The sequence below is a fragment of the Protopterus annectens genome, chromosome 2.part2 (assembly GCF_019279795.1).
Source record: "Protopterus annectens isolate FY-2018-M chromosome 2.part2, PAN1.0, whole genome shotgun sequence".
Lineage (NCBI taxonomy): Eukaryota > Metazoa > Chordata > Ceratodontiformes > Protopteridae > Protopterus > Protopterus annectens.
In genome coordinates, this window is record NC_056730.1 from 77264448 (window position 1) to 77284131 (window position 19684).

The 19684-nt window shown below is 43.7% G+C and overlaps 1 protein-coding gene across 1 annotated transcript in view; it reads left to right on the forward strand.

Moving 5' to 3' along the window:
- DDX4 (DEAD-box helicase 4) overlaps positions 1 to 19684 on the forward strand; it is a 2434953-nt gene that overhangs the window by 868591 nt on the left and 1546678 nt on the right. Inside the window, exons 9-10 of the mRNA XM_044063758.1 lie at positions 15031 to 15084; positions 15189 to 15230. Of these exons, the coding sequence (XP_043919693.1) occupies positions 15031 to 15084; positions 15189 to 15230 (96 nt within the window). The remainder of the gene's footprint in view (positions 1 to 15030; positions 15085 to 15188; positions 15231 to 19684) is intronic.

Sequence of the window (19684 nt, forward strand, 5' to 3'; positions counted from 1 at the left end):
CTTACTCGGCACCGATTGGTATGACGGCACAGTCATCTTTGGTACCATCAAGTCTCGTCGCAGATGCCTTTGTCGCCGCCTGGTTTCTCGTTGCAGACTCCTTTGGCGCCGCCTGGTTTCCCGTCACAGAATCCTTTGGCGCCACCCAGTTTCTCATCGCAGATGCTGTTGGCACCGCCCAGTTTCTTGTCGCAGACCCTGCCCGGTTTCTCAGCAGACGCCGCCCAGTTTCCCTGCGCAGACGCCGCAACTCCAATTTTGACGACATGTTTCTCTGCGCAGGAATCTTCTGCACGGTTTATTTCGGTGCATACTACTCCTGCGCCGTATTTAGTGGTGCAGACTACGAACCCCGCCAGTTTCAGTGCAGACATTACCTATACAGACACCTTTTTTCAGTGGTCGTGCTAGCCCTTTTTTGGACAGGCCCGAATCGCTTTAAGGGTTTTCAATGAGGTCTACCGGAAGCCTTTCTGAAAATGATGTGGTGCGTCTTATAGACCAGCTGCTTTTGGCCAGAGGAATTCCTGCCCCTTCAAAAGTCTCTCTCTCCTCTGGAGATGATCACTCTTCTCCACAGACTTATCTGTACTCCTTAGACCTCTGTGGAGGTTTTGTGGCATCCTTCCTTGGGCGAGCCTGCCTTCCCGGCCTTGGAGAGGACCCTGGCCGCTGCTTCTAGGCCACCTCTTTTGGAGACTAACTGCTTCCTCTGAGCCTCAGCTGTTTCAAGTTGCAACCCCCATACACTGGGCACAAGAGGCTGTACTCCCCCTGGAGAGCCCTGTCCTTCCAGCCTTCCCCAGAGTCTGCCACTTACACGTAGTCCTGCAGTGGACTTACTAAGAGGAAGCACACGGACTCCACAGAAGAGTCCTTGACCAAAGAGACAGATTACGATGACAAGGAGGCGTCCTCACGTTCACCTTCTGACGAGGTTTCCTTTGACATCCACAAAATTTTAAAGCAGAGAGAGGTGAATGGAAGTCCTCTAACCCTTCAGAGGATTCTGTGTTCCTGCAGGCTTTGTGCCTGGCCCTCTACCTCCTGTGTTACCCCATCTGCCGATGAGCTCATCAAGCTCATTGTGTAGTGTGTGAAAGGCATCAGACTCTGTGGAGAGGCATTACCTCGTAGGCCAGAAAAAATCCTTTCTCCCCCAGAGTGCCCCCATTGGTAGAAATATCTCACAGTAGACACCATGTTGGTTGCTGCCGCTGCAAAGAAGGAATTGGCAGAGGAGAGCCAGACTGTTCACCCCCCCCATTAAGGAGCCCCGGGCAGTGGACAAATTAGGGAAGGCGAGTGTTTGCGTCATCTAACTTTGCTGTTGGGTCCTTGAACTACCTGGCACATTACACAAGGCTTCAGAGAGACTTGGTGTCTGAACTCTGAGACCTTGGCAGGAGCAGTTTCTGATTGGGTCCAAAACATGGTGGCCTCTCAGTTAGTGACCCTGGAATCCGTTTCCAATTCCTCAATGCTTTTGATATCACACTCTACTGAGGGAGTGGCGAGAGCTGCAGGCGTAGTCATGAGATGCAATGCCTGGATGCACCTTTGTGACTGCAGATCCCTTCAAGGCTTCCTTCCTTAATGCCCGTATTGAGACTATTTGCTTGGGTCCAAGGTAAAAGATATATTGGCTAGATGTGGACAGGATGGTAAGACCCTATCTGCTGTGTGTGTCCGTTTATCTTAGCGGTTCTGTTCTAGGAATCACAAGAGTGGGAAAATGTGGCACAAAGTCTCAGGGTCCTTTCCATGACTTTCAGGCCAAGCTTTCATTGGGGGGGGGGGGGGGGGTGATTCTAAAGGAAGATGTCCCTTTCGGGGCAGGAGAGGTCCGTGAAACCAGGGTTTCAGGGAATCCGTCTTTGGACAGTCCTGTCAATGCTCCTGAGGAGCAGCCCAATTGCTTTTCTCTGTAAGCAGTCGGAGGTAGTTTTTTCTTGTACCTTTCTGCCTGGCAATCCATAGCCACAGATGCTTGGGTACAAAGGCTCATCACCAGAGGATACCATATTCCTTTTAGTCACTCCCCGCTTACCCAGAAGCTTACCCGACGTGCCACCCAGTCAAAGGAAAGCCGCAGCTATAGAGATAATAGAGCTGCCTCAAAAAAGAGTCAAACAGTCCCCCAGACCAGACAGGATCTGGCTTCTATTCAGGATTCTTTTTGGTGCCAAAAAAGACTGGAGACCAGTTCTGGATCTCAGCACCCTAAATAAATTCATAAAGATGGATTCTGGATGTGTACGGTTAAGTCTATACTTCCACTTCTGGAAAAAAGACGATTGGATGTGCTCCATGCATCTTCAAGAAGTGTACTACCACATAAAAGTGGAAAGGTGCTCAAGAAGATCTTCACTTCAGGGTGGGAGCCAGTCATTACCAGTTTCACATACTACCCTTTGGAGACTCTACAGTCCCAGAGTGTTCACAAAGTGCATGGCAGTAGTCAGAGCTCACCTGCGGCTTCAAGGATTCCAGGTGTTTCCCTACCTAGATGACTGGCTTATTACTATCCCAACAACACGCCTACTGGATCAGGCCTTGACTTGCACCCTAAACACTGCACAGCAGCTCAGAATAGCGATTTAAACTGGAAGTCAAACCTTTGGGTCACTGAGTACATTGGAGTGATTCTGGACACACTGACTTCTACAGCCTCTCTACCAGATCACAGAATTCAGAGGATCAAAGAAGAGGTTCATAGGTTGGTACTAGGCTATCGGCCCTAGGGGCCAGTACAAGCCTAGCCATAACAATTCCCTGGCATTCTTCCCACACTACACTTCCATGGACCCATGTTTATTGGTTCAGGCAATACTTTCACAAAATCTAGCCTCAGCTCAATCCGTTCTTCAACTGCTAGGATCCGATGGCAGCCCTCCATCATCATAGTCCCCCTAGCATGGTTACACTTGAGGCTTCTTCAGTTGCTGTTTCAGTGGTACCCATCCCAGCACCCCTTATCTTTTCCGATTCGAATAACCAAGATTTACTAACAGGACTTGCTCTTGTGGGTGTCAAACAACCCTCCCCAGTGATCTCGCCCCTTCAACCTTCATCATCCCAATACCACATTGACCACGGATGCCTCCCTGATGGGGTGGGGGGCTGTTTCAGGGAAAGACTGTCCAAGGCTCTTGGTCACAGAGGAGGCCCATCTGCATATCAGTGTACTAGAACTGAGGGTGGTGCTACTAGCGTTGCAAGCATTCCAGTCGATCTTTCTGTCGGGGACTATTGCAGTTCAGATAACGTGGCAGTAGTCTGGTACATCAACAAGCAAGGGGGAACTAGATAATACCCACTCTTGAGGCCATTTGATTATGGCAATGGGTTAGAGCCTCCAACCGTTTTCTGATACCAATGCACATTCCCGGGAGCTGTAATGTGATAGCGGACAAGTTGGCAGACTCATCCTACAGCCTCACTATTGGTCTTACAGTCCTCTAGTGGTTGCAAAGATTTATGACCGTTGGGACTAGCCTTGCTGCGACCTATTTGCATCCCCATCCAATGACAAGTGCAGCAACTACTTTGCTCTGATCCCCCTCTGGGACAGTCACCGAGAGACTAGTCCACGATTGGCCCTCAGGTCTGCTGTATGCCTATCCTCCGATATCCCTCATTCCCCTGTTCCTCAAGAAAGCATATCTGTTGAACAAAGTTGATCCTCATTGCTCCATATTGGCCTCAATAAGTTTGGTTTCCTTTCCTGTCTCCTTATCTCCTATATTGACCATGGATTCTCAATCCAACTCTAGAGTTGATTTCTCACCCGCAGAATCTGGTTTATCCAAACCTGTCCAGTCTGAAACTGACAGCTGGGTTTATCCCCTTCCAACGATCGCCAGGCAGCATAATCTATCTTCTCCTGTGCGTGACATTCTGATTGCCTCTCATAGATCATCCACCAGACTACTCCAACGCAGCAAATGGAAGAGGTTTTCTCTCTGGCTACAAGATAAACAAATGAACCCTTTTACAGCCCCTCTTTCTATTGTGCTAGAGTATCTTTCAGACCTTTTTTAAATCGAGAGTAGCAGCCTCCACAGTTAATGTTCATTTGGCTGCTATTTGTAATTTTCATAATGGCTTTCAGGGCTCTTCCTTAATGTCACACAGACTTTAATAATCCAACTAAAGCCTCCATTCAGAGAACCTGTTCAGCCTTGGGACTTGGCTTTAGTCCTTCAAGGGTTGACTTCTTTTGATCCTGCATCTACCTGTGGTCTGAAGCATCTGTCATGGAAAATGTTCTTAGTTGCCATTACTTCTGCCAGACGTATTTCTGAATTACAGGCCTTGTCTATCAAACCCCTCTACCTCATCTTTCACAAGGACCGAGTTTCATTAAGGAACAATCCGACTTTCTTGCCCAGTGTCGTTTCTGAATTTATATCCGACTATTGATTTGCCAGTGTTCTTCCCTAATCATTCTAACAGAGGGGAATATTGCCTGCATACCTTGGATGTGCATAAACAAATTTGTTTTTGCCTAGACAGGACTATATTTAATAGAAAATCTGACCAGCTGTGTTTGACCTTTTCTGAATCCAGATTAGGTTGTCCAGTTTGTAAGGTTACTTTAGCCACTTGGTTGAGAAATTGTATTACTTTCATTTATGGCAAGAATGGTATCCCTTTACCTGGCAGAGTAAAGGCCCACTCTACAAGATCAGTGTCAACTTCTGCAGCCTTCCATGCTAGGACATCTTTGAATGACATTTGTGCAGCCGCAACCTGGGATAGGCCTCTCATACCTGTATTGTTCATTACAGATTGGACTTGGCATCTAGAGGCAGAGCTTCTTTTGTTTCTATGGTGCACCGGAATATCTTTCCATAGGGCCTGCCCAGGGAACAAGATAGCTTGTGACTCTTGTCCCAAAAGTAAGGAATAAACTAAGATTAACATCAGATAAAATTACCTTACCATAACATTCCATCTTGGTTGTTTCATCTTAGTTTATTGCAGCCCACCCGCTTTCCCCCTCTGAAGGTTTCAGGTGCATCTTATCTGTCCTACTTTCCAGTTAGGTCATGTCTGACCCAGAGGTAGCCTCAGCTTCATTTTTCTAGCTTGGAAACGAGATCTGAGGTAACTGGGAGAAGGGCACTATAGGTAAAACCTTAGCTGAAGAGGTTTGTGGCTGACGAGAGCTTGAAAAATGGCCGGCTTGGTTCTGAGGTCATAGACTCTTGCCTTATTTCTAGACTAGCTCTTTTTATTTTGGAATTTGCTGATTGCCATCTAATTCTTCAGGCAGTTGACATTCTCCTTGGAACACAATCTAGTGGCAGAAAGCTTGAGTAGGTCCAGGACAGATCTTCCCCACTGGACACTTTAAAAGAGGTCTTCCTTTACCTTCTCTTTTGGTAGGTGTACTTAACAGATACATTTCCCTTTTCATTGACCTCTGGCCAAGGATGACTCCTTTTTATCCTTTGTGTGGAGATGCCCTTACTTTTGAGGTTTCTCTGATTCCCATAGACAGTTCAATTCTGAGAATTCAGCGCTCATAAGTCACTTTATTTGCTTAGACATGTGTCTGACGGAAGGAACCTGGAAGGGTATGAAGCTTTATTTCACTGGTTGGATGTATGGCTATCCTTGGCAGGGTATCCCTTTGTTTATAAATACAGCATCTGTGAAAAATAGGACGCGTATTGTGATAAGTTCTTGTACAATGGTACTTTCTAATATTTACTGTTTGTGCATGTTTTACTTGCACAAGTCTAACGTTCTTCATTACTGTTAAGAGTTATCCTTTCGCCTTTCCTACTCCTATATCAAGATTAATCCCTCCAGTATTGTCTGCCCTTAGATTCCTTCTCCTTGCTTTTACCCATCCTTGTATCAAGGAGTTTTTGACGGGGCTTATGATTTTGCTTATTGTGGTTGCTTTTGGATGTATGGGGTTACTGCCTAGTATACAATAACCTGCCAGTTAATACAGAAAACATTTTTTTATTTTTTGACTAAAAAGGTAACTGGATATTTACAATACAGTGTTTCCTGTTGGGGATCACTATTTTTATGGCTCAGTTTTAACTGCTGAAGGTAATTTTATTAAGCATGTACTGCTGTTTAAATCTTTGAGTTTGCATAAATTTAAAGATTGGAAAGTGTATTTTCAGTGTAGAATTTTTTTGTTTAATGCCTGTGTGCACTGCATGACAATTTGCCTGCTGTATTTTACTCTTGTACTTCTGTGAAGAACTTTGGAAATTGTGCACTACTTATGCTTTTACTTTTTTTAAGGGGTGGTTGTGTGCAGCTTCTTAACACTTGTCTGACAACTTTGCTTGTGACGTACTCATTCCAGTGGTGCTTACCAAGAATAAGGCTTCTTTCTCTGCTACAGCATAAATACTGGTTCTGCTGCCTGCTATTCCACTTCATCTAAAAAGATGAAATACAGCAAGTAGTCCATGCTGCCACCATGGATTCAAACTGTGCCGCAGACAAAAGTGGTGGCAGTTATTGATGTCCTTCCATACCACTGTTGGAGTATTATTTACAGTAGGGATTCCATTTTAAGGGTAGCCCAACATCTAGCCAGTATACCAAAGCCTTTTGGTTGTAAAGGGTACGTCATATGTATGCTCTCCGCAGACTGTGCTGGACATGTAGCTGAAATATGGATGTACCTTCCTCAGAAGAACTTTGCTGCCAGTGCGACTGCCTTCTGCAGTCATTGGTTTGAATGCTCGTTCATTTGCTGGTTACCTAGCCATTCCAGATAAGTGCTCTGTTGGGGTATTTAATTCTTTCCTGTTTACTGAACCCCCCCCCCCCTTTTGCCTCTAGAATTAACCAAAAAAGGTTCTTAAAGGTGTCTTTTGCATTCGTCCTCCCTGGAAGCGTGACCCTTCTTCCTGGGACCTTTAATTTTGTTTTGCAAAAATTGACCCAAACTACTTTTGAGCCTGCTGCTTCAGCTTCTTTGGATCACTTTTCTTGAAAGACTGATGTTCTGTAGTCCTATCTTGCTTTCATTCTTACACATAAGTCTCAAAGTATGTCCCATCTGATCACATGCTTTCTCGTATATATACACACACACACACATTTAACAAGTTGGAGCATTTCTGCCTTGTATCAGGTGTCAATAGTCAGCAACCGTTGTTGGGCACAGGCTACCTTCCTATCTTTTAATAACTAATTTCGCACCAAGCCACACATTGTGCTCCCTTGAATGAAATTTTAGCTTCAGCAGTGGATTTCAGTTGTCAGCAAAACCCAATTTTATTTCTCCTAACAAGCCACATAACAATTAGGTGCTTTTATATCCACACACATTGCCTTTCTGCTCCCATTTGACTCTGTATGCCATTGATTTGTTGTGATAAACACACTTCTTTTCACTTCTTGAGGTAGAGTCAAAGTACTGCTCCTATTTTGTCAGTTAAGTGATTTTACAGGCTGCTTTGGTATCTTTAGATATAACTTGGGGTTAGGGGGCAACACTGTTTTTGACTATATGCAGGATATTATGACCACAGTAGTGTTTGTTTCTTTAACTTGGATGTAGTGCCTATAATAAGCCAGATCAAATAATTGATTTCTTGCAGAGTGTATAATTTGCACTATGTACAGACCTGTTTGTGACTAGGAAGTTTTAGACCACGCATTAGTTTGAGATTGAGAGTTGCCAAATTCTGAAATTAGCCACTTGTGGTGGTTTACTGAAGCAATCATTTCTTTAATATGATCATAATCTGTTTTCTTGTCAGTTATGGTCACTTCCTGCCTCTGTTTTGCGGGGCATATGGACTTCTTTATAATTATATACAAAAGTTTCTCTTGGAACAAAACATGCCCATCCCCGAAAAAACAAGTATTAGCTTGACTTCTTTCTAGTGAATGTCATTTTCAGTCATAATTGTATTTTTCGTTCACACTTTAATACCTGTGCTGCGTCACATACCCCATTGATCATGTGCTTTTGCACAGTCTGCTTTTCTTTGACCTAATATTGACTACTTTCTGACGGATTGCACTTCTGCATAGTTGATGCAAAGAGCCCCATTTGCTCTGTTTTTGTACTCCTGTGCGCACACGCATGCATGCTTTCAGTAGTTAATGAAATTTAAATAATTCCAAGATTCTTGCTGTGCCCTGCTTTATGTGCTCACAGTTCTCAACTTGTTTCATGATGGTTTAATATGTTTGATAGCTCTCGTTAAATGTAAGAGCATCTGCTGCTTTTCACAGTCCTACATTCAAATGATGGCAGATCAGAAGTAAGTGCTGATGGTTGCTTCTCTGCAGGCAACAGCAGTAGTACTGTCCTTTACTTGATTATAGGCCATAATCTGTACATTGTCAATAAATAAGGGGGAAATATGGGGCATGCTAATACACATACTATGACATTCTCACTTTCATTTTGAGTGTTTTGAGGGAGTTTTGTTACTGAATTATTTGCACTTGCAAGATCATAGTTGTCATGATTTTAATGTTTTAACAAGGACATGAAACTAGAGGGTATGCTCTATTGCCACTTAAATGACATTACTTCCGCACCTGTTGTTGAAGGGTTGAATTTCGTCCCGTATCTTGTGGGAAAACGTGAGCTAAAAATTTACATTTTTTATTGGTCATGCTTAAGGCCAACTTTTTATTTGTTGTTTTGGATGGTTTGTGTACTAGTGGAAGTCTATGTAGTGGCATTTCTGTTTACTATAAACTCTGACTTAATACCTTGGAGTCGCAGGTTTATTTGGGCTACAGAGACTACCCCATGTGAAGTCTGATAAAAATGTTATACAATGCATTTTTGTGGTGTGCATCATTGTAGAAGTGCTGTCAAGTATTAAACTTTTATTAAAGTTTATGGTTAATCTATAAGCATGCATTTAGCATAAAGATAATATTGAAGCATACATTTAGCATAAAGTAATATCTGAAGTTGTCAGTCTTCATTCTGTCATCCACCTGTGGGTTCAGTTCCAGTCCTTTGGAAAAGAGTCAACAGTTTCTATAGCTCGTAGATTCCAAAAACTCTTAAACTGCTCAGATTACCTTGGATGTTAGGCGCTTTCAGCTTCTAATGTGGTTTCTCCATCTCTCTCACGCCTTACCAGTTAAGTCTGATATTTTTCATAATTTCTTCCATTTCTAAAGTTGTCTTAGGCCTTGTTCTGGTCTACCTCACTTTCTGTATAGCTTTCAGAAGTTTAATTAAATTACTTCCAATCTTTCACTTTCCTTCCCCTTCCAACTAACATTAGGTAGCTCTTTATTACCATTGCTGGTATCACTTACTCCTCAATTCTTACCGCTTGGTAAGTCTATTGTTTACCTTTGGTGGTAACTCATTTCCTAAAAAAAGAAAAAAAATTCCTTTCTGTCGCCTGCTGGGTTTTTCTTGAGTGTGTGGTGCCTTTCCTTTCTGTAGGTGTGATTGTGTGTTGCAGTCACTGACTTCTCATGGATATGGCAGTTAGAAAAGACTCCGGTGGCTTTTAAAACATGTATGAAATGCGGTCAAAAAATTCCCTTTTAGGCCGGCATTTGTTATGCATGTATTTTTTGGTTCCCTTAAATTTGCAAGTAGACTGTTCTATCTGCCACAGTTTCAGTCACTGAGCATTGGTAGACCAAAAGAACAAACTTTATTCTGAAAGGCCTTCTCTCCTCTTTTGGGGAGGCCAAATCTGAATCTCCGGTCAAGATTAAACAAATCTGGATGTACTTTCCTCCTCTCAGATCCTCTGAGGGAAAGGAACTTTGTGCCTTTGAGTACTTCCACAGCGCAGAGTCCAAAAAAGACTTCTTCAGAACCTACTTCTAAATCCTGGACCCCGAATCATGCTTCAGAACTGATATCTGCTTTCTCGGTTTCAGCTTTTCCGTCATCACTGGAAGAATGGTCTTTTTACTCTTGTTACCTAGGACTCTGTATTGACCTTCAGCAGACCCTTTTGCTGTTAGGCCACTGGCTCCATTCTTGGACCAAAAGTCTCCCCTATGGTGGTCTCCAGTTCTTCCAAAGGTGTGACAGAGGACTATGTGGAGAGGTTGTCTATTAAAATACTTTGTGCCCAAGGCTTGTCATGCGCTCTGGTTCCTATCCCTTTGGGACCGGCACGGACACCTTCTCTCCCACTTCCAATCCTTCACCTCTAGCCTCCACATGTAGTTTAGAGTCCTTGGTTCCATGCTTTCTGGGACTGGTTTTGTCAGTTTTGAACATCACCTTTTCTTTGGAACATACAATTGACCTGAATACTTCTGTTGCATCGGAAATAGAGTCCTCTCAGGGCTGCAGCTTGACTGTTCTGAGTCATTGAAGTCTGCTCCCTGTTTATCAGGAGACATCCCAAGATTTTCGGGAATCAACATGGACAAGTTCGTATCTGACTTCAGTCTTGAGGGGGGCTTCATTGGGACAGTGAGGGGCTTCAGCATTGAAGTCGTCCCAGAGCATCTCTTCTTTTGTTGGTCAGCCTTCAAAGCAATGAAGAGGGCATTGGCTACTTAAAGTACCTGGTAGAGTCCTTCCTTCCTTTTGAGTCTGTTCTTGGCAATTTCAGGCTTTGTGTAGGAACCAGTCCCCACACATGGTTAGCAGGTACTGCACCCTCAGGTTTCCCAGTAGGCTACCTCTTACGAAACCTCCCCAGACATTCCCCTTGGGGGAGGTCCTTCAGAAGAAATCCTGTAGAAAGGAACACTTTAACTCTCTAGAGGACTCCCATCACAGATGACACTTATTTCAGTGAGGGCGAAGGGTCCCCTAGATCACTTCCTGATGGTCTGTTTTGGAGACTACCTGGAAATACTCAAGCAGAGAGGTGGGTGGAAGTCCCTCAACCTTTGACCGAGGAATCCGTGTACCTGCAGGCTTTTGCTACCCACCAGTTTATTTCCTGGTTATCTCCACCCGCCGATGAGCTCATAGAGTTGGTCTCTCATTGGGTGTGAAAGGCCCCTGATGCCACTGAACCAATTCCCAAGAGACAAGCCAGAATTAGCACAGCCTGAGACCAGGCAGAATTATCACCGCCTCAGAGGCTAAACCTTTTTGGGTAAAGGGAGTTCCTATGATGCCATGGTGGTATTGGCAGACACTAAACAGGAACTAGCTGAAGAAAGTTCCTCTCTCCATCCTCCCAACAAGGAGTTTCAGATGGATTGATTTGGAAAGCAAGTTTATGTTTCCATCAAAGTTTGCCCTGCGGTCTTTGAGCTACCTGGCACATTTTGCTAGATTAGAGAGATCTGATAAAGGAGCTGTTTGAGGTACGAGATTGTCACCTGTTATTTGGCTACCCTGACATCAATTTCCAATTTTTCCGTTAGGATTATTTCATTTGTAGCCAAAGGAACAAGAGCAGCAAGTTCAGGCATTTCCATAAGGAGGTATGCCTTGGTGCATTTGTGTAATTTTTCAGAGCCTGCCAAGTGTTTATTGGTCAGTGTACCTTTTAATGGCACTTCCCTTTTTGGCCCAACTGTTACAGGCACTTTAAGCAGGTGTGAGAGGGATGAGAAAACCCTTTTTGCTGTAGTACATTTTTCCACTCCTTAGAGGTCCTTCTCTAGGAACCAGTGAGTAATCCACAAAATGTGGTTCAGGCAGTCTTAACTGTCTTCCCAGACTAGACCTTGTGAAGGTTTCCTTGGGACAGATGGGGGAACTGTAAAGGAAGATGCCACCCTTGTGGCAGAGGTGGCCTGCAGCATCAAAGTTTCCAAGGTACCTTTGGAAAATCCTTCCAGTGTGCCTGAATGGAGGCCCAATTGTCCACCTCTGGAGGTAGTCAAGGGTTGCTTATTCCTGCACCTAAAAACCTGGCAAAAAATCACCTCCAATACTTGGGTGTAATGAATCATTTCCATAAACTATGCATTTCCCTTTTCCCTTCCTCCGTGTAAACAAATCCCCCAGTGTTCCACCCAGTCAGAGGGAACAGGCAGCCATTCAAATTCAAAAGCTGCTAGAAAAGTCATACAAGAAGTCACACCACACCAAACAGAATCCGGCTTTTGCTTAAACTACTTTGTGCCGAAAAAGACAGGGGACTGGAGTCCAATTTTAGGTCTTGGGGAACTGCACAAATATTTTTGAAAAACCAGATTCCGGATGGTCACGGTTCAGTCCATTCTTTTTTTAGGAAAGGGCGACTGGATGTGCTCTGTAAATTAACAGGACATGTACTACCTCATAAAAATGGACAGATGTTTCAGAAGTTTTCTTGCTTCCCGCTGGGAGCCAGTCATTAGCATTTCAGTGTTCTGTCTTTTGGTCTTGCCACAGCCCCCAGGGTGTTCATCATATGCGTGGTAGTAGTAGCAGCCTACTTAAGACTGCAAGGGTGTTTTTGTTCAGACTGGCTTATTTCTGCTACTGCCAGGCAGCTACTACTAACAGCAAAACAAAGTCGTACAAGTATGTGACCATCTAGGCATTGCAATTAGCTTTGAAAAATCCTCACTAGAACTAACGCATTCATGAGCCTCTATTGCCTCACTTTTTTCATCTTGATTGGAAACTATCCAGGATGAGGTCCATATATTAGTACGAAGAAAGAGTTTCAGCAAGGTTAGTACTTGAAGCACTGGGATGAATGGTGGCTGCCATAACTCTTCTTCCCCTAGCCAAGTTTCACATGAGAATTTTGCTATGGCTTTTTGCAGTTCAGTGGTCCACCCTTCAGCATCCCTTGTCTATGCTATTCTTATTCTACAACACATGCAAGACAGATCTCTTATGCTGGATTCATTCATAAGCCTTACAAGGACATCCATTCATTCTCCTTCAACCAAAGGTTAGTGACCATGGAGTCTTCCCAGCTTGGGCGGAGGGGGGTGGGGGGCATTACCTGTGAAAAACTGTCCAAGGCACTTGGTTCCCAACAGAGGCCAAGCTGCACATAAATGTTTGAGTTAATAGCAGTGCTGTTGGCATTGCAAGCACTCATCTCCAAGAACAATTGCAATTCAGACAAACATGTCAGTGTTCTGGTATATCAACAAACGGGGGGCCAGATCTTACACCTTATGCTGATAAGCCATCAAAGTATGACAGTGGGCGATCTAATCCAGCCGCTTTCTGATTGCAGCTTTTATTCCAGAGAGGTCAAATGTTTTCGACAAATTGAACAAGTGCGTCGTCCTACCTCACGAGTGGTCCCTCAATCTAAAAGCTTCAGAAAGAATGTTCCACACATGGGCCTGCCTTGCGACCATTTTGCCTCCTATCTGAACAAATCTAGCAGCTACTTTGCCCTCGTCCCTCCAAAGGGGGGAATTACTGTGGGATGCTCTTAATAATTGGCCACCCGGTCTCCTTCACACCTTTCCTGTGACCCCACTATTTCCCAAATTTCTACCGAAAATAGCCAAATTGAAAGTCATTCTCTTTGCCCCCTTTTGGCTTTGGCAGATTTGGTTCCCCTTCCATTGGTCTCATCTGATGCCACAGCTTTGGATTTTGGATCCAATTCTGGACCTCCTGTTACACCCGACAGGCATTAGTCACCCAGACATTAGAAACTCTCAGCTTGACAGCTTGGTATCTGCAATTCCGTTAGTGGTCAGATGTGATGTACTTTCTTCACCAGTCAGATGCATACTTTTGTCATCTCATAAACCATCTACACTCAAAATTTAATGCAAGTAAATGGTAAATATTAATTTGGGCTCTCTACATCACCTTGATCCTTTTTCAGCACCAATTCACAAAATTCTTCATTTTTTACCTTCCAATGTCAATGATGGCAAAAGTCCAACTGGCAGCCATTTCTAATTTCCACAATTGTTTCCATGGGTTGTCCATTGCTTCACATCGATTTTATAAAGCCTTTTTAAATGGTGCGTTCTTCCTAAAGCCTCTACGAGGACTGTACTCCTCCTTTTGAACCTTACCTTGATGCTGCAAAATTTGACACAATCCTCATTCGAGCCGGCCTTTAGATGTAATCTAAAGTTTCTGTCCTGGAAAAGTATGTTTTTGGTAAGCCATAATCTCTGCTATATCAAGCTTGGAATTTCAGGCACTTTCCTCTAGACCACCATATTTGTTTTTCCAAAAGGAGAGAGTTTTTCTCTTAGCACCAACCCATCCATTCTACCCAAGGTAGTGTCAGAAACCAACCTTAATCCGTGCATTAATCTTCTGGTGGTGTTTTACAAAGTTTACTAACCATGGGAAGTACTAATTACATTTGTTTAGATGTTCGCACTCTATTAAGATTCTACCTTGACAGGACCAAGGACATCAGGAAATCTGATCAGCGGTTTCCTTTTCACATATTAAATTGGGACAAACTGAACAGAGTAATTCTAGCAAAGTGGATTTCTGACCATTTCTTTCATTTGTGGGGTGAGGGTTATTTCATTACCCATACTCCAAGAGCACACTCTACTAGAGTGGTAACCACTTCTGTTGTCTTCCAATTGAGAACTTGCATGGGTGACGTTTGTGCAGCTTGCAACCTGAGCATCTCTCCCATACCTTTAATAATAATTGCAAGTTAGATCTGGTATCTGTTAAGAGCATCACTTGGTTCAGTGGTGCTCAGGAATATCCTTGAGAGTCCACCCAGGGTTCTAAGTAGCTGAGGTGTGTTCCAGAGGTTGATGACAGAATGAAGATTGACATCTTTAGATGAAGTTTTGTCTTGCCATAACGTTCCATCTTGATCTGTCATCAACTCCCCTCCTTCTTTCCCCTGCCAGATTTTTTGGAAGAATGGGTGTTTAACTGAGAGTTTTCCTTTTGGAATATAATTCTACCCCAGATATGGGGTCTCATTCATTTTTACATCTTACATTCCATTTGTTAGAAAACTGGATTGGGGATAATCTACCCGTAGCATTATGGGTAAGGGATGTGCTCACTTTTGGAGTCCACGAGCTATAGAAACCGCTAATTCTGTTCTGAAGGATTTGAACTGAACCCACAGATTGATGACTGACAAATGAAAGACAACTGAGATGGAACGTTATGGTTAGACATAATTTCTTTATATTGCTTTTTGTATAACTGTTTGTCCATTGCAGGTGGCTATAAAGGGAAGGATGAAGAAATGATGTCAGGCTTCAATACAGAGAAAGGTAACTGGCCTGTAGAGGGCTATGCGCAGTGTGTTAAAAATTTCTGGCTTCATTGTATATGAGCATGTCATGAACTTTTTATTTTTTTTTTTAAATTTATTTAGCTCCATGGAAAAGTGGTAAAGAAAAAGATGAAGATCCTGAAGGTAAGTGTATAGCCTGTCTTCCGTGTCGAGTTTTTAATTGGTTACATTGTTCTGTTACATTTAGACTTTGCTAGACCCCCCCCCCACCTCAGAAAAACAATTTAGCTCATGCACCCCATGTTTGAGTATGTTGTGGTCTTTATCCGTTTCATTCTTCAATGTACGAGTTACGGTTTCTGATCCTCTAATCCAACTTGGCCAAATTCTGTGGAATTCGTAGTAAACTCTTGAGCTCTGCCCTCTACCCATAAGGCCCTAGTTAATCTCCAGTACCCCTGATATTTGCCACGGTCTCCCACAGATTTGGATACATTTGTGTATTACTCTCCAATAGTAAGCGTTCTTTGAATTTAATTCCTGTGCATGATTTCTAATTAACTTCAGTCCTCCCTCTTAATACATCAGTCTTTTGTTTTTCTGCTTTCTCACTACCATATTTAACATGTAATTTTTACATACCATTGTTACTTTTCTGTCATTTAGATTCTGCATTTTCTCCTATCCAGTTTTTTTTGTTTTTTTTAGGTTATTCCCTGTTACCATTGTTGGTAGCTCATTTTTCTTTCTCTCTCTTTTTCCAAAAAAAAAAGTTAACATTTAATTGTGCTGATGTGGCCGAGAAGCCAACTGAATTCATAAAATGTATTTCTGGAGAGACAAAATTCTGAACTTGGACACCCACAGAGAGTGCGTTTACTTTTTAGGAGCAGCACATCTTGGTACACACTACCTTGTGCTGCTTTTAATTTCAGGGCCGTCACAAATAGAAGAAATAAGCTGGTGCTGAAAGGACTTTTTCCTCCATCGTAGTCTTCCAGAGAACCATCTAGAGCACAAGAAATGTTCTCTAAAGTGTCAGAAAACATCCACTGAGCCACCACAAAAAAATTCACCAATTGTCAGATTGTTTGGCAGATTCCAAAAGAAAAGAGGTATCGACTTAAAGCTTTCAGGTCCCACGCCTTCAGATCCAGTAGTTCTCAACCAGTCCTACCATCCAGAGTATGGATCTGAAACAATCCGATCCCATACCTAGCACAACATGCATGCCAAAGGCTAACTCCCCTGAGTCTGTGGTCTACTGCATCTCTCCTCTGTTCCACTCTCCATTAATGCTAACACCAAGAAAACATTCCAGACCACAATCCACTACATTATCTCAGGTCTTCGGGAGAGTCTGAAGTGGGGTTGGATAGAATTTTTGTTTGTTTCTTGGAGCTCAGATCCAGATGTAGGTAATATTGGCTCAGTCTTCCATTGGTTCTATGAGCCTTCCTGCCACTGCCCATACAGTTTTATCTCCTCCTGTGATCCATCTTTCAGTTTTGAGCCCCAGGATCTGACCGTTCTGAGAGTTCCAGTTTGTGAGCAGAAGAAAATTGTGCGTTTCACCCCAACAGATTTCCTAACCAGTTCTGTTTTTATGCCTTTGGATTTGGATCAAGACGCGTCTTGGAGTGGAAGTGTCTGCTTATGGATCTGTTGGGCCCAGGTAGAGTCCAGTGATCCATCCTGCCCCTCAGAACCTTTAGTATTATATAATTCTGTTCAGTTTCCTTCCTCAAGACATGAAGCTTGATGGAGTAATGTTTTGCCTGCCTGTGCAGGACGTTTCGGCTTTGATGTGGCTGGCCGTGGCTTTTCTTGCTCTTTTTACCTTTGAGGTTGTGGAAAGGGATTTCTGTCGTTCTAGAGATCCGGTCTCATATGTCCTCAAATCCTACCTCTTTTCCCTTTATGGTTCTGAACATTGATCCCATCAGACCTACGTCACAGTGACAGGCAGATGTTCTTAGTGTTTCACTGTTTCAGTCATCACATTTGGGTTATCCTGCCAGGGTTAGCCCTCAGTCAGCCTGAATACCAGAGGCTTAGTATTTCTGTGTCTGTTGCTGTTACTCCAGGAGTGACTTCAGGTAGTCAGTGGTATAAAAGCAGGCAACCGACGTCATTATATCAGTCTTTCTTGCCAAGTAGCCCGAAGCAGAAGCAATTTGCATGAGTGCCGGTTGGCCGCTACTGGAGTTTTCGTTTCCGAATTGGTCTTCTAAAGTTAAGTACCAGTTGGGGATCCTTTTTTCTTGCTCTAACCGATGTCAGAAAAAGTTAACAATTGTCTCGCCTGTGGAAAGCAAATACCACACAGACTTCCATTCTTACTGCGTCACCTGTTTAAGCCTGGACTACGACATCCCCCGCTGTCGCTTTTGTGCTTTGTTCAACGCTAGAGCTACATGTTGTCTGGCACTTATTGTAGCTAGATATTTTCGCTCTCAGTCCTTGAATTTCCGATATGGCTTTGTAAGCCATCTGACTAACGATCTTCCGAAAAAGTGCAAGGATAAAGACCGCACAGGTCCAAAACTGCTGACTATGCTTCTGTTAAACTAGTTGCCAGTTCTCCATTTTTCAGTGAGGTGCTTTTGCAGCCCCTGATGTCTGCTTCTGTGTGTTTGCAGGCCACTACTGAGACTCTTTCGGAGTCCGGTGTGCTGCAGGACTCTTAGACTAAACATCTTGCAGATGTCTGTACCTTGGATGGGTCCGGAGCTGCTGAGCAGGCACTGGCTTCCGTGGAAGTACTTTGCACTACCAATACTCGGCATAGACTTCTTTCGTGTTTTCAGTTCTTTAGAAAACAACCGAGTTTCTAAGGCCCAGGGTACGAACCACACCCAAAAAACAGATTATCCAAGCTCAGGCACCTGCTTCCTTGCCTCAGTCTCGAATGCTTAAATTGGCGGAAGACCTTATAATGCTTATTAGGGGAAGACAGGCTGACAGGCTACCCTTCCAAAAGAAAGACTTGTCACCAGTAGTTTTATATGAACAGGAGTCTGACTCTGATGCACCTGAATATGAAGATATGCAAACCCATCTCTGCTTATGAGGATTTTGATGCAGAGTAATCCATCCCTTCAGCCTCTCCACCAGTGGACTTTTCCTTTGGGGAAGCCCTACATACTTTAAGGGAGCATTTCCAGTGGGAATGTCAGGACTATCCTCAGTATGGAATCCAGTCTGACTCCTGATGCTCACCCTCCTGCTCCCAGGAAACGTGATGGATATTGAGTCCCTGACTCTCACAAATTTCTTTTCAAAACTCCTACTGCTGACCCTGAGGTCATCTCTCTAGGGCCTAAAGGAATCAAAGCAACCTCAGCTAAGAATCCCACCCCCTCCATTAGGGATTCCCAAGCATTAGACAAATAGGGTAAAAATGTGTACATCTCTGCTACTCTTGCTATTAGAACATTAAATTCCATTCCACATGCTGAAATATCAGCAACATACCACGGAACTTCTCAAACAAAGTATAATCTTTTCCTGCTTGTGTAGAAAATAGTTACAAGAGTTAATGCATTCTGCAAGTCAAGTAACCAAGCACACCTTACAATGTGATTTTGACACCCTAGAAGCATCTTGCAGGGCAGCAGTCACCGGTTCAGTCATTAGAAGGCATGCTTGGCTTAAACAGACCATGTCCAATCCAAATTATTGGGCGCGCCCTTGAACAATGACAACTTGACTTGGCACTAAGGCAGAAGAGGTTTTAAAAAATATGGAAGAAAAAGCTAAATCTACGCAGACAGACTTCTTACAAGTCCAGCATCTGAGGTTCAGTAGGCATTGCTCCTCAAAGCACTGGTCCTTTCTTGCCCCCTGCAGGCCAGCTCAGCCCAGACCCAAAGGAAGCAGACCTTCCAGACAGCCCCAGGGAATGCAGAGATCTAAGCAATGGAGTTCCTTTTCTTCAAAAACAGAGTGCAAAGCCACCCCTTTATGGTAAGAACTCACCATGACTTTACACTTCCACCCCTTCCCTCAAGGAGGAAAACTCTCCCATGCTGGCAACTGGGCCACCATTACCAGCGACTGCTGGGGTGCTCAACAGTGTCCCAGGGATACAAATTTTATTTCCACACTGTCAACACCCAGAAGGGTTCCCAGATCCTTCTCCAAACCAGTGGGCAGAGGCCAAAAAACAAGTCCTTTTCCTGCTCTCCATGAGGGCCATAGACCATGTTCTTGCAGAACAGATATGCCAAGGTTTATACTCCAGACTCTTCCTGGTGCCCCATCCTCTATCTATCCATTCTTAACACCTTTCTGGTGATAGCAAAATTCAAAATGCTCATCCTCCTGCAGCTTCTACCTATGCTTTCCAAGGATGCTTTGTTAGCCAACCTAGACCTAAGAGGCCTAACTTCACATCCCAATCAGGGAGTCCTACAGGAAATACTAGGACAGGATCTATGCACTTTTAGTTCTGTATGCTTCCTTTTGGCTTATCAACTGCTCCCAGAGTTAGCACAAAATGTCTGGCTCCCGCCATTGCTTTTTGCAGACAAAGAAATATTCATATTTACCCATACTTAGACGACTGCCTGATTCAGGCAGACAGGAAAAGCTGCTTCAGCACCTGACCTTTGTAAAGGACTTACTGACCTCCC